Source organism: Notolepis coatsorum (assembly GCF_963971535.1).
Source record: "Notolepis coatsorum genome assembly, chromosome: 3".
Taxonomy (NCBI): domain Eukaryota; kingdom Metazoa; phylum Chordata; class Actinopteri; order Aulopiformes; family Paralepididae; genus Notolepis; species Notolepis coatsorum.
Window position 1 is genome coordinate 172,643,680 of NC_140167.1, and position 14,277 is coordinate 172,657,956.

Below are 14,277 nucleotides of genomic sequence, written 5' to 3' on the forward strand. Positions count from 1 at the left end.
TTCAAATAAACGCTAGATTATTGATAGTATATGTGTACTTATGCACGCTAGAGAAGCGGCCTGAAAAATCTATTATCCATGACCTGGTCAGCGATAACGTCATACACGCACACACACCACACACACACACACAGACACGTTGTGATCGCTATGTAAAAAAACATCTGGTTAACCCAATACTGGTCAAATAGAGTCCTTACCTCACATCAGATGTTCTGCAAAAAGATTAATCCAATTCCTGATTGCCATTCCAAATATTGATCGCGTTTATTGATCCAACGTTATAGTCCGAAACACATAATAGAAAGCTGCTCCGAGCCTCCCCAGTGAATGTGGTAACAGACACTGCTTGCCAGAGATGGGGAAACCCTGGACCGGACTTTTTTTCTGATGCACATGGCCACTCAATCCAATCCAATGATGTGCATTACCATCCGGGAGACGATAGGCGGCGGTATTTTCCCTTTTTGAGCTCAGAGCCATTCCCAATGATAACGTCAGGCTGGATGGATGAAAAATGAATGGATATTGCTAATAAAAGAAATAACGATTAAATAACGAGAAAACTCGCCATTGGCACTCAACACATGGCGAGTTAGGACGAGAAATCTCGTCGTTGGCACTCAAAAGTGTTAAGGTCCCCAGAGTTTGCTCTGAACAGGGTAAATCTGCATTTCATTATGATGCCCTCTAGCTCATGGAATGAACTCCAACAGTCCCCTTGAGATTCTCCCCTCTGTTGCAGAGTTTAAAACCTCGATCTCCAACCTTTGTCAATCAAGTTGTACGTGTTTTGATTTATTGTTATCCTTGCTTTTTGCTATGATTTTATATGCTGTGTGATTTTATATGCTTTTCGCTTATGTCTGTATGTACACTCGAGGCTGTAAATGAGGGAAACCTCTGTTGCCTAATTCGAGTTTAAATAATGGTTTGAAATGAAAACGGTGTCAGAGCTGAGGAGAGGCCGGGTCCTTCAAGAAGTTCATTTTCATCACAACTGTTTTTAATAATACATCAGTTCCATTGATATTCGACAAGCATCCCGTTCTGCAGCCTCTCTAGTCCTGTGGGTGGAATGAACCTCAGTCTGATAAAGTTGTGCACACACTCACTGTGGCGGGGTTCTTTCTCGCACAACTCCCACAAACGTACAGTATGGTTGGAGTTTTTATTCACCGGCCTCCCAAGGTGCAGAGGTGACATTCATATACAGGACAGTGACACAAGCGAAATAACAAAACAGAAATACACTATACCTACAATATAAAATGAGTTCCACAATATCTCACAATAATAAACAGACTGACAAAATACTTACGGAGCTTCACATCAGGCTTCTCTCAGGTGCCACACATCATTAATTAACATTTCCTGGCGGTCAGGTGGCGTAGCGGAGATTGTGCTCGTCACCAATGCAAGAGGCTGCGGTCTCGACTCCTGGGCCCTCATTTATTAACTCTTCTTAGAAAGTGTTGATAAATATTGGGATTTATCAACCGTGCGTACACAGGTCCTACGCTCCTCCGTGTTGATAAATACCTCTTTGTTCTACCGTCAATGCTCGTGCATGATTTGATTTTTGATTTTGATTTGATTTGAAATCTTTATTTCGAACATGCAATGAATACAAACAAACAATAACAAAAAGCAAAACACTCAATCTACATGTTCGAAAAGGAGTAGGAAGAAGTATACACTTATTTAATCCTACCCCTTTTCCACTACTCAAATGAGTGTACTATTTTAAAACATAAAAAAGAAGAAAAAAATATATATAAATATATGCAAAACAAAAAACAAAAAACGATATATGTAAAACATGAAAGAATTGATATGATATGATATATGATTATCCATATATGGTCATGAAACACCCCCCATGGGATGTGAAATAATGGACTGACCCGAGCGGAACTCTGAGAAACTTCACGGGAGATTGTTCACTGAGGCGCTGCCGAACCAAGAAGACACAACCCGTGTGTTATGGGATAAATAAAAGGCTGACTTGTACACGGTGATGTCAGATATCAACGGCTCCCTAAGACCATTGCTGCAATTATGCCTGGACAGCTCAAAATACTAATAAAAACCGTTCGTTGACCACTGTTTGGCGTTGGTGGTGTGTCATTATAACCGTGCTGTAATATGAATGCCTTTATTAGTTGTGTTCGATTGGCTATAATATGATTTTTAGAGGCATCTATTTTAGCCCCGGATGTTTTTCTCCTAGCCCCGGATCTAAAAAAAAAAAAAATAAATAAAAAAAATTACATTTTTTTTTTTACTTTTTTACTTTTTTTTTTTTTTTTATGTCAGCATCCCCATTGTCTGTGCTGAATGTTTGTTAGTGTTTGGTATTTCTTGTTGGTTTTTAGTACTTTTAAACATTTTTAGTAAGTAGTTTTCATTTGATCCTATAATTCTTTCATTCACCGATTTGTGGACTTTTTTTTTAGTGTCCTGAAAGGCGCCTTATAAATCAAATGCATTATTATTATTATTATTATTATTATTATTATTATTATTATCATCCAGGAGGGAAAAGACACTTTGGATAGTAGGGACTGCATCTCTGCCTGTCCTAACCAGGAAACACTTTGCAACTGTGATCTCCTCTGGCAATAGTTGGATATTGTAATGTGTGGCGAGGGGTTGCAGCAATTCCACTGAGAGAAACTGGTCTGAGGCTGGATAACATGCCTGTATGCCTCTCATAGGTTGTTATCCAACTCATGAGAACCTGCTCTCAAGCTCTTGCAGCATTCTGTCGACGACTGGATAGAACAGTCTCTGTCTCAGCTGATCTCCTGAGCTGAGGTCTGAGCTTGTGCCACAAGATGACTCAACTACATACTCGTCCATCCTTTTCTGCTTCCTCCTTTGGCTGGTAGTATGTTCCTCAATCCAAAGGCCATTACATATGGCCTTTGTCCTGTCATACATGTCCACTGCCATCTCTGATGTGCGATAACCTTTGAGTGTGTCCTGCACTGTGCTTTTAAATAGTACAGATATTGAAGATGTGCACTTTAACGCAGCAGCACCTGGAGCCATCCATACCCATGTCCAGTGTCCTATAATAAGCTTTAATCGAACCTCGGATAGTCCGGTTGGTTTGGGGTGGTGTGAAAGCTCATTCACTCTTGCAAGTGAACCCTGCTGCGGTTCATTTGAGATGTGAATGCAAAGCGGACCAAAGGCAGGAAAAGACCCAAAAATCAAATCTTTTTTTTATGAGAAGACTGAAACATATGTATATAATGAAACACACAATAGTTTTTTTTCGATTGCCTAAGCATGATTTTGAAAACGGGGCCCGGTGTTTCAAAACACACAATTAGCACAACCACACACACAATTATCAGAACACCTCAGATCCTTTGCTAAATTAAACACTTGTCAAAACCATACACTAATTTTGTTACCATATGAAACACACGTTACATAATGACTTAATTCTGTTTGAACCAGTTACACACACTGCTGTGCTTAACCTAAAACACATTTAGCAATTCTACTTCTCAGTGATTAGAGTACTGTAAGTGAAGTACGCAGATAATGTGCAAATATACAATAAATTCACCAAACACTACACAAGACCAATGCTGTAGACTGATGAAAATATAATTTATTTATCTACATATACCCAAATCAATGATGCAGACTGATGAAAAAAATAACATTTTCTCTCCATATACCCAAATCAATGATGCAGACTGATGAAAATATAAATGTTCTCTCCATATAACCAAATCAGTCAACATTTCAACATGGAGAATCACAACAATACATGTCCCAGTTTTCATGTTACTATGTGCATAACACTGTAAGCTCAGCAAATATCAGACAAACATAAAATACTGTATCCAGTACAGGTTCAAATTACAGTAACACAAAAAAAAAAATTAAAAAATTTAAACAGAAAATACTAGACATTATCTCTTTGCCTAGCTGGATCTGGCAAGATAATTTTTTGTTGTGATTCTCCATGTTGACATGTTGACTGATTTGGGAAAATGGGAGAAAATGTATATTTTCATCAGTCTGCATCATTGGTTGTCTTGTGTAGTGTTTGGTGAATGTATTGTATATTTTCACGTTCTCTGTGTACAGTACTTCACTCTCCTTCCATTTTGGTTGAAGACAGGTAAACTCACCTGCTGCATTTTTATAGTGCTTAAACCTGATTGTGTATCTACAATTAAGCAATGGTGTGTTTGTGCATCTGATGGCTGTGTTTAACCAATTGGCTCATATGTGTGGTAATTTGACATTCTGTGTCTAATGTAATGCAAGTGTGTTTAGTGTTTTGCAAATCACTGTGTGTATTGTTTTGCAAAAAGTGAGGCTGACATTGTAGGGGTGCAAATCTGGGCCTATATTTTGCTCCTTGAGTGTAAGGTTTTGATAATTGTGTAATACTTTTGATTTTAGTGTTTATGCAATTGAAGAAAACTGTAAAGACTAGAGATGAACTGTTTATTTATTTTGTACATAGGCTGTGCATATGTTTGTTTGTTTGTTTATTTGCTTATGTGTATGATTCTTAACGTTAGGTTATGTATATAACCAAGTTCTGTTAATACTCAGCGTCATATTGCATATATCTCGCATCAGCGTATATACACTGAATAAATTTCAAAATGTACCTTTATATGCCAGCATTCATCTGGCCACACCCCCATCCGCTTACCTACATAAGCAGGGGTGGTGCCACACACTCATCTCCTTCCCAACAAATTTCACCACAATGAAAAATCAAGGGCCGCAGCGGCGTCTAGACGCTGAGCGTCACTAGTATTAACAGAACTTGGTTATATACATAACCTAACGTTCTGCTTCATACTAGCTCCGCTCAGCGTCATATTGCATAGCAGGAGCTGAGCGGAAGCTAGAAGCTCGACAAATGTACCCCGCTGAGGCCCCCCACAACCATCAGATCAGGGAGGACCGAGCCCCCCCGACCCCCCCTAATGGAGGGAACCCCCCCTATTGGGGGATCACGGGAGGGCGACGGACCCGACCGTGCGAAGAGGCACTCAAGCAACTCAACGCACAGGGTGAGCAGACCGTGGCTTGACCCCACGACTACACACACGCACAACCCGCATGCCACCCGGGAACGAACGGAGGGAACAACCTCGTTACTGCCCCCAGAATCACGGGGTCAAGGGCAAACCCAACCCCGTGGCAAGGCCGTAGCAGCGGAGCGCGAAGGAAGACCCAGACCCACCAAAGGGACTGGACCCCCTGGAACGGGGGCCCGGAGAAGTCCATGATGCCAGCATCAATACCCCACCAGGTGGGCACTTAGTGACCCCGCCCCCCACATCGCCAGCGTATTCGGACAAAGGCCCCTCAGCCGAGCGGGCCCTGTCCCCCCAATAGTCCACCGCCTGGCACACTGACCCTGCAGAACAGGCAGTCAGCATGGCCGTAAGCACACAAAAAAGGTTAACCAACGGAAGCAGGCAGCGCACCGGGGAAAAACCAGGCAACAGGCTGTTAACCCGAGCCTGGAGACTGCGGACGAGACAGGCGCCAGAGGGGACAGCTGAACAAAAAACAAAAACCCACCCAGAGGGGTTGAGGCAGAGAAGGCTGACACGATTGGCAGACGTCATGAACGTGCAGGGGCACCCTCAACCGGGTAACCCGAGAGTTGACACTGCTCCAACACACCAGGGAATCAACCACCTTGGTGTCACCCAATGCGGTGGTTGTTCCTATAACCCCTCAAGAAAAAACTCCAAAACACACCTGCGGGTATACACCGGCTATACCGCAGTACAAGTGTTTCAGTTTTCAAAAAAGGGTTAACCCAGGCCTACGGGTCGACGAAACATTACTTCGGACCGGGCCCGGCGATACGGGAAGCACAGGGTCACCAGAGGAGGTCAAAGACCACCCCAACAGGCCCCTCTTCGCCATGCGTGAGAGAGGAGCGAAAAGAATGGAGAACCAGCCCCAAGCACACCGTACTTGGTATTCCCAGGCGGTCTCCCAACCAAGTACTAACCAGGACCAACCTGTGTAGCGGCCGAGATCTGACGAGATCGAGCGTGTACAGGTTGGCATGGCCGTAAGCCATTACGACAGTGCAGAGTACAAAATGTACACAACCAGGGCCTCCATAGCGCTTAACCCTGTGACACCCGGACCAACCTGGCATTTTTCCCCCTGAAAAAGCCCAAGTCCCTCAGGGTACCAGAACAGCAGATCTGCATCCCCGGCGGACAACGGGTTCAACTGATCCGGACCAGCGTGACCAGAACCAGTCCCGTGCCCTAACCACGCCGACATGCCTACTCCAGGAGAAGGGGCAGATATGCGTGTTGATCTTAAACATGAAAAGAAGGCGCCACCCAGACGTTCGGGGCGAACCGCGCCCGGTGGCCCACCCCCAGGGCGTGAGACCCCTCTACATATGTTCAGATCCATTCCGTCATCATCCCCCAGATATGAACGTGAATCCGTCGACAACCAAAACAGGTTGTCGGAAGAGGAAAAACCTCCATCCCAGTTGCTTTATAAAAACGCCATTTTAACCTCAAGCAACCAAGGCGTGCCAGTCAGTCGCCTGATTACAGAACACCCCGAGCTAGCACTATGCGTGCGTCGGGACACAACCACATCAATGAACAGGCTATTTAGACCTGTCATTGAATCCCCAAGGCGCCCAGGGGAACGACAAGAGGGGTGTGATACTTCCTAACTCCAACTCTTTTTAAAAGAAAAGAAGGAAGCACCAACAGTATGTATCCCAGTCTACACAGCCGGGGGTAAAAAAAATTCACATTTTTACATCCCACCACCCTCCCATAGGAAGGAAACGGAAATCCCCAGAGAGACTTCCCACGCGAGCTGTACAGATTGAAAAGAATATATTGCACCTTGAGCCATGTAAAAGTTTGGTTTTAGGTCTCTCCGGGGAGGAGGCACTGAACCCATACACACTCAATAATCGAATTTAATCGAATACACACACAATAGAGTAGGACTCCTTCTTGAGGTTCCACTCACCTTGACAATCTGAGGAGGAGGCTCTGTACTCTGAGGAGGCTCCCTCACATGGAAGGAGAATCCCAACTCACAGAAGGCCTGAATAGGAGCTTCGTGAGGAGGAGCCCTGACCACCCCCTGAAACAGATCCATCATATGGACCTGAACAGCACACGGAAGTCCTACCAACAGAGACGCGCACAGTGACGTACTCTATGGCGGGGGAATTTCTGCGGTGCACACGCCCAATATTCCAGGGCGTGGGACCAGGAAACTCCCCCCCCCCCCCCCCCCCCCTCACCCTGTAACGTGCCGAACCGCAGCGTGACAGGAACCTTGAAGGACAGGTGGGTTTACCCCTGACCAACAGAAAAAAGGGGGAGAAAAGGTTACCAGTTCACCCCTTTACGACCCCACACCCATGATACGATGTAATGACAAAAAAGAATATGACGCAGTCATAGTCAGCTCCATGAAGCGTCTAACAGCTTCACACAGCGCATGCGCTAACCTGCTATCTGATTTTTACTAAGGAAAAAACACAGAATAGAGAGGGCCCTCCAAGAGCCCCGGTACCAAACTTACACATGTGCTTCTGTGGCCAGCCCAACCCAGTTGTAGGTCACACGACACACACAACCCATTATCACCTACAAAAAATGGCAAAAACACACTACAGAGGAACGCCGTTTTTCATAATGAGAGAATACATAATTCTCGATTAGTATCGGCCACAGGCCTTGCTAAGCACACACGAAAAGCGACCAAACAATCTTTTCTTTTAGGAAAATAAAGTTTCTCAAGCAGTTTTAGCACAACCTCAGCAATCAAGCCAAGGGTTACATCGTATCCCTACCACACAGTGACACAATGTAGTGTAACAACTAGGGATGTCCCGATCGCCTTTTTTTGCTCCCGATCCGATCCCGATCATGTGATTTTAAATATCTATCGATCCGATCGTTTCCGATCCGATCTTTCACATTAGTAATCAATTTTGACGCATTTTTGTCAGAAACTGGCGGAGCGAGACAAGCCCCTCTGTTGCCTATAGTCCGGGGCGCGAGCGCGGAGGCTTTTGTTATTACATTCACCCTGAGAAATGTGCTTCTGCTTCATATGAGAAATATTAAAAGTTTCAATATATGTTTGCACATTAGTATACATTCAGATTCAGTGTTCGACTTACGTAATGGTCCATTCTGGTCTGAAACGCAGACGATAATCCTCAGTCACAGCAAATAATTGACGTTATCCTCCAGGTGAAAAGTTAGTCTGAAAACTTCGCCTCCAGCCTGTCCTCCTTGCAAACATTGCAACTGGCTTGACTTTCTATTTTAAAATGCTTAGTTCCAAACCTCTGACATTAAGTCTAGCTGCTCAAGTCAGTGGATATTAACCGTGTTTCGGGAGCGACGTGTTGTACTGTTGTTGTGATGTGAGCGTGTAGCCGGTCTAAATTAAAGGGAATGTGTTTGTTGCAACGGTGTAAATTAAAGGGAATGTGTTTGTTGTGGACAATTATTCTGCTCTGTGTGACAATAAATACATTAATGATGATATATTATATGTAATTTAAAACCAAAACTAAGGCCTCCGTATGAGTTTAAGACGTGGACATGGTCATGTTTGTTGAATAAAAATGTTTTTTTTGACTGCCGATTTTTATTATTATTTTTTCCCAATCCCCGATCCTCTGAAAAGCACGTGATCGGCGCCGATCCCGATCACGTGATCGGATCGGGACATCCCTAGTAACAACATGTCTGAGAGGAGGATGAAGAAGTCCCCAGGGAACCGGGGGGAAACACAACCCTCCTACTTTACCCTTAATACGGCCAGTTAAAACAGGAAAACCTGTTAATATGTGAACACACTGTTCATTGTCATTACAGGCTGAGAGAAGAATCATTCTTCACTCATATGTCACTAAGCATAGCTTAGCGTGGCTCAGGGGTAGAGCGGGGCGTCCAATGATCGAAGGGTTGGTGGTTCGAATCCCGCTCAAGCCCATGTCCATCCCATTGCCGTTGTGTCCTTGGGCAAGACACTTAACCTACTTGCCTCGTATGAATGTGTATGCATGTGAATGAATGTTGGTGGTGGTCGGAGGGGCCGTAGGCGTTGATTATTCGCCACGCTTCCGTGAGTCTGCCTCAGGGCAGCTCTGGCTGCAATTGTAGCTTACCACCACCGGTATGACTGTGTATGAACGAATAATGGACTCTGTGAAGCGCTCTGAGTCAGAGCAACAGTCAGTCAGAGAAGAGCGCTATATAAATCCAATCCATTATTATTATTATAGGTTAGTTTAACCCCCTTAGTTGAGAGTGCACGGTACAAGAACACAACAAACCAGATCATTTTCACATCTGTAATAAACAACCCTATTTGCATGGAGAAGCTAATACCAGTGACAAGACTATTCACACATAACCCGCATCGTATCCTAAATGTAGTGCAGCAACACTCGTTTTGGAAAACGTCGTTATTTACAAAACATTTAGAAGGGAAAGCAAGAAGAAGTGATCATGGCCTGGTCAGAACCTTGCCTACCTTGAGCGCAGATCAAGCGAAACTGCAGTCTCTAACAAGGCACCATAGTAAACACAGCCGTTCTGTGTTGTCGACCTGCCGCTCCATCCCGCCGCTACGGTCCCCCCTGTTGACGCAGTCCTTGCCGTCCTGGCTCAGGGCAGGTTCGACGAACATCCTCTGTCAAAGATGACGTCGTAGTCAAGAGTGTTTAAAACATGTTATAATCAAAGCACGTTCAACAGTGTAGCATTAAGCTAACGGCCGCCCTCGGCCGATAGCAGCAAGCTAACGTTTCCTAGCCTAGCCTAGGTAGGCCACAACTAGCACGCAAGCTAACGTTTCCTAGCCTAGTGATCACAACAGGCTAGCGCCGCAGCTAACAGCTGACTGGCTAACAGTAGGCCACCACTAGCACGTAAGCTAAGCAGCTATCACCTGAACTTGTACACAATGATATAACAATCACTCAGACAGGCCGCCGTTCTGAAACCCTCCTCACTGTTTAAGAGAGAAGAGAAACTAAATGTTAACACAGTTTTACAACGGTGATTTTACCAACACCCGGCGGGGCCAGCACAATTCCCATCTGGGCTGTAGCTGACTTGAACACAGATCTTCCACTAACGAACATCCATGCCCATATTTCCTCGTGAGGGAATACTCTCATTTGTATATGAAAGACGGGGCCTCACGGTGACAGAGAAACATCCACTCGTCCAGAAAACACAGGGATCACCAGTGTTACTGGTCGTGGCCCACTAGTTAACTATAATGGGCTTCAGACCAAGGTCCTCTGCCTTTGCCTAAGAGGCTTGAACAAAGGACCCTTAATCTGGGGCCGGTGTTCGTAAACATTGTCAGCTAGCCCCCATAGCACTAACAGACAAGTGGAGCTCGCAAGCAAAACATCACTCACCAACCTGGAACCCACCATTTGTATTTGTACTCCTGTTGGGGCTTCTTGGACCAGATCAATGTTTTATCTGGCTAAATAAATAAATAAATAAATAAATAAGAAACTGATGATTTGGTCCTGTTAACTTTGAATTTTCTATGGGGACTGCCCAGATCCCTCTCATGGACCTGGACCTAACTTTGAGAACCTCTAATGATTCTAGTTATTCAGTATTCATCTCTAATTACTCTAAAATTGCGTATTTCTGTGCTTAAAAAAAAAAAACCCTGGGCTGAAGCCCCCAATGTTTTCTAACCCTAAAAACGCCCCTGATGGACATGGGCTTGAGCGGGATTCGAACCACCAACCCTTCGATCATTGGACGCCCCGCTCTACCCCTGAGCCACGCCGCCCCCATTCATTTTGAATGAATGAATGAATGAAAACTTTATTTAACAGATTGCAGAATGGGTACAATACAGTACGGCCCAATACACACAATTGTTAAGGGGTTGCAGACCAAATAAAGACGTTTGTCTTGTTTACATCAGGGTCCCCCCCTGTTGTTGTCGGTATTAGCCTAATACAGACAACAAAATAGATGCCTCTAAAAATCATATACTATTAGGTAGCCTATATGAATTACATAATAATAGCAGCCATAGCCTACATTATGCAACAGTAACTTGCGCATATATAATAGCACAATGCACAGCCCTGCGAACCCTGCACAGTAAACTAACTTGATCATTAATCTAGCTGTTGTATCTTTACGCTTATGAAAACATTAAATAATATGTTTTCATTGCATTAATAGCCTATATTCTCAAATGGCATTTAATGGCTATCCTACTCGAGTCCTTGATATCCTCGCGGACGGACCAGTATACCTTTATATCATATCGTATTCATATTCATATCATAGTTTACTATATCAGCCTACCAGCATGTAATACGTTCTTTGTTAGAACTCAACTCGTTATTATTTTGCGCATAGATTGCAGAAATACGGGAACGTTTTGATTTAGGCTTTGACATTGTAAAACTAAATAAGTGAAATTCTGTAAGCAGAATACAAGTCATGATATCACCCACACGATATATGCTCTGTGTCCAGAGCATGTATGCTTTTCATTCATTTAAGACACATTTATTGCAAGGGTTTTGTATACACATACACTCAACAAATAACCTCAGTCTGTTCTCGTTGCAATGCGTTTTTTATTCTTTCTTATAGGAAGGGGGAAGAACACTATATCGTGGGTGTTCATATGACTTGTATTCTGCTTACAGCTTCGGGGTTCCACTTATTACGTTTAACAATGGCAAAGCCTTTTAAATATAATCAAAACGTTCCCGTATTTCTGCAATATATGCGCAAAATAATAACGTGTTGAGTTACGCGGAGCGCAGTCAGTGCTTATTTCCGCATTGTAAAAATATTCTACTACCGGCGCCAGCTACGCATGGTCCGACCTGTGCTTAAATATACGCACAAAGTTAAGCACAAGTTCAAATTGATAAATCCCACACTTTGCTTAGAAATGATCGTACGCACGGGTTACGCACATATCTGTGCGTACGCCACGTTGATAAATGAGGGCCCTGGAGAGTCAGCATTGCCTTGGCTCGGGCTGATCGCTATACTAACTCGTTTGGCTGCGTTAGGGGGAGGGAAGTCGTGGGTGGGTCCTGGGCGTTGTGGACAGCGACCCCTACAGTTCCGTCGGGGCACCTGCACAGCGAGGGTAGGATCTGGAGAAAGGTAGTGTGACCTTCCACACGCTACACTCTCCCGGTGAGAATCTGCGCTGCCAGGCTGGCTGCCGGCTGGCTGCACATGTGTCGGAGGAAAGCATGTGACAGTCTCCGGCCTCCCGGACCAACAGTAGGGGGGGGGGGGGGGGGGGGTGCGCAACAACCAGGAAGGGGGTTGGGAATTGGCATAACGACTAACAGTGGGATACAAAAAAAATAATAAATAACATTTCCTACACAGGTGCCACACATCAATAATTAACACGTCCTACACAGGTGCTACACATCAATTCATTAACCTACCCAGCAAAGAGAAACACCAAAAAAAAACACAACCATGATATAATAAATATATGTATGAATGTAGCACTCCCAGGTTTGCACCCTTGGTTGTGCTTCTGACGATAAAGGAAATGAATGATGAGTGTGTGTGTGTGTGTGTGTGGGGGGGGGGGGGGTGCATTCACCATTCCCTTCTGTTATTGTACTGAGAACGTCAAAACCACCCCCTCATCATTCATTTCCTTTACCGTCAGAGTAGGTTGTCACTGTAAAGCCATTCACACACAAATACACACTAGTACTGACATCATTGAGGTAGGAGGATGATAACACCGGCCCCCTTGTTGATATCTATCTATCCATCTCACTTATTATTGATGTCTCTCTCTCTCTCTCTCTCTCTCTCTCTCTCTCTCTCTCTCTCTCTCTCTCTCTCTCTCTCTGATCTCTCTGTCTTCTGTCTCCCCCTCTCTGACCCCCCCTGTCCTCTCTCTCTCCTGTAGCTGTTGAAGGACTTCCCAGACGAGCTGAGGGCCGACATCGCCATGCATCTCAACAAGGAGCTCCTCCAGCTGCCTCTGTTTGAGTCAGCCAGCCGCGGCTGCCTGCGCTCCCTGTCGCTCATCATCAAGACCTCCTTCTGCGCCCCGGGGGAGTTCCTCATCCGCCAGGGGGACGCGCTGCAGGCCATCTACTTCGTCTGCTCCGGGTCCATGGAGGTGCTGAAGGACAACACAGTGCTGGCCATACTGGGTAGGTCCCGTTTACATTATTATTATTATTACATGGTTTTTTATGCTCATAAAAATATATATACTGGGTAGGTCCTGTTTACATTATATTATTACAGGGTTTTTTATGCTCATAAAAATATATATATTGGGTAGGTCCTGTTTACATTATATTATTACAGGGTTTTTTATGCTCATAAAAATATATACGCATACTGCGTAGGTCTAGTTTACATTATATTATTACAGGGTTTTTTATGCTCATAAAATATATATATTTAATGCATACTAGGTAGGTCCCGTTTACAACACCTTATCTTATTACACTTAAGTTGTAAGACTTAAGTTTTTCTGTGTTTTTATCCCATCCCAATTTAGTCGTTATGCCAATTCCCCCCTCCCCTTCCTGGTCGTTGCTCGCATGTGCCCCCCACTGGTCGTCTAGGGAGGGTTGATAGATACTATCACATGTCCCCTCCGATACATGCAGCCAGCCACTTCTTTTCACCTGCCAGCACGGACTCTCATTGGTGAGGTGTAACGTGTGGGAGGCTCACACTACCCTCACCATCTCCCTTCCTCGCTGTGCAGGCGCCCTGACCGACCTGTAGGAGTCGCTGTTTTACAACGACCAGATTACCACCCACCGGCTTCCCTCCCGCTGACTCTGCCAATTGAGCCAGTATGACGGCCGACGCGTTTAGTCCGCTGCGCCACCCAGCCGCCCTATATAACAACGATATCTAAAGGAAAATGTCTTACCTGCTATCTGCAGATTACAAGCATGGCCTTGCCTTCAGGTGTGCTGCTGGTGAATCTGTTGTAATTACATTACTAATGAGCCTACAGTTGTAAGCAGGTAATCAGTTCTGTAATGGAATACAGTAACCTTTCCAACCTTGCCCGGGGCCTGTTTCCGTTCATTAAACCGGCTTCTTTGAAATGACCGATCGGTGGCCTATGGCTATGGAGGGGCATCTGTGTTCTGAAGAACATTTAGATTGCATGCAAAATGAATAAGTCAAATACTAAAGCAAAACAAATTCAAAAGCAAAACTAAAGAAATAC

At 44.5% G+C, this 14,277-nt stretch overlaps 1 protein-coding gene across 1 annotated transcript in view; it reads left to right on the forward strand.

Moving 5' to 3' along the window:
• kcnh3 (potassium voltage-gated channel, subfamily H (eag-related), member 3) overlaps positions 1-14,277 on the forward strand; it is a gene marked incomplete at both ends in the record, with an annotated part of 760,365 nt that overhangs the window by 699,932 nt on the left and 46,156 nt on the right. Inside the window, one exon of the mRNA XM_084311435.1 lies at positions 12,982-13,231. Within this exon, the coding sequence (XP_084167561.1) occupies positions 12,982-13,231 (250 nt within the window). The remainder of the gene's footprint in view (positions 1-12,981; positions 13,232-14,277) is intronic.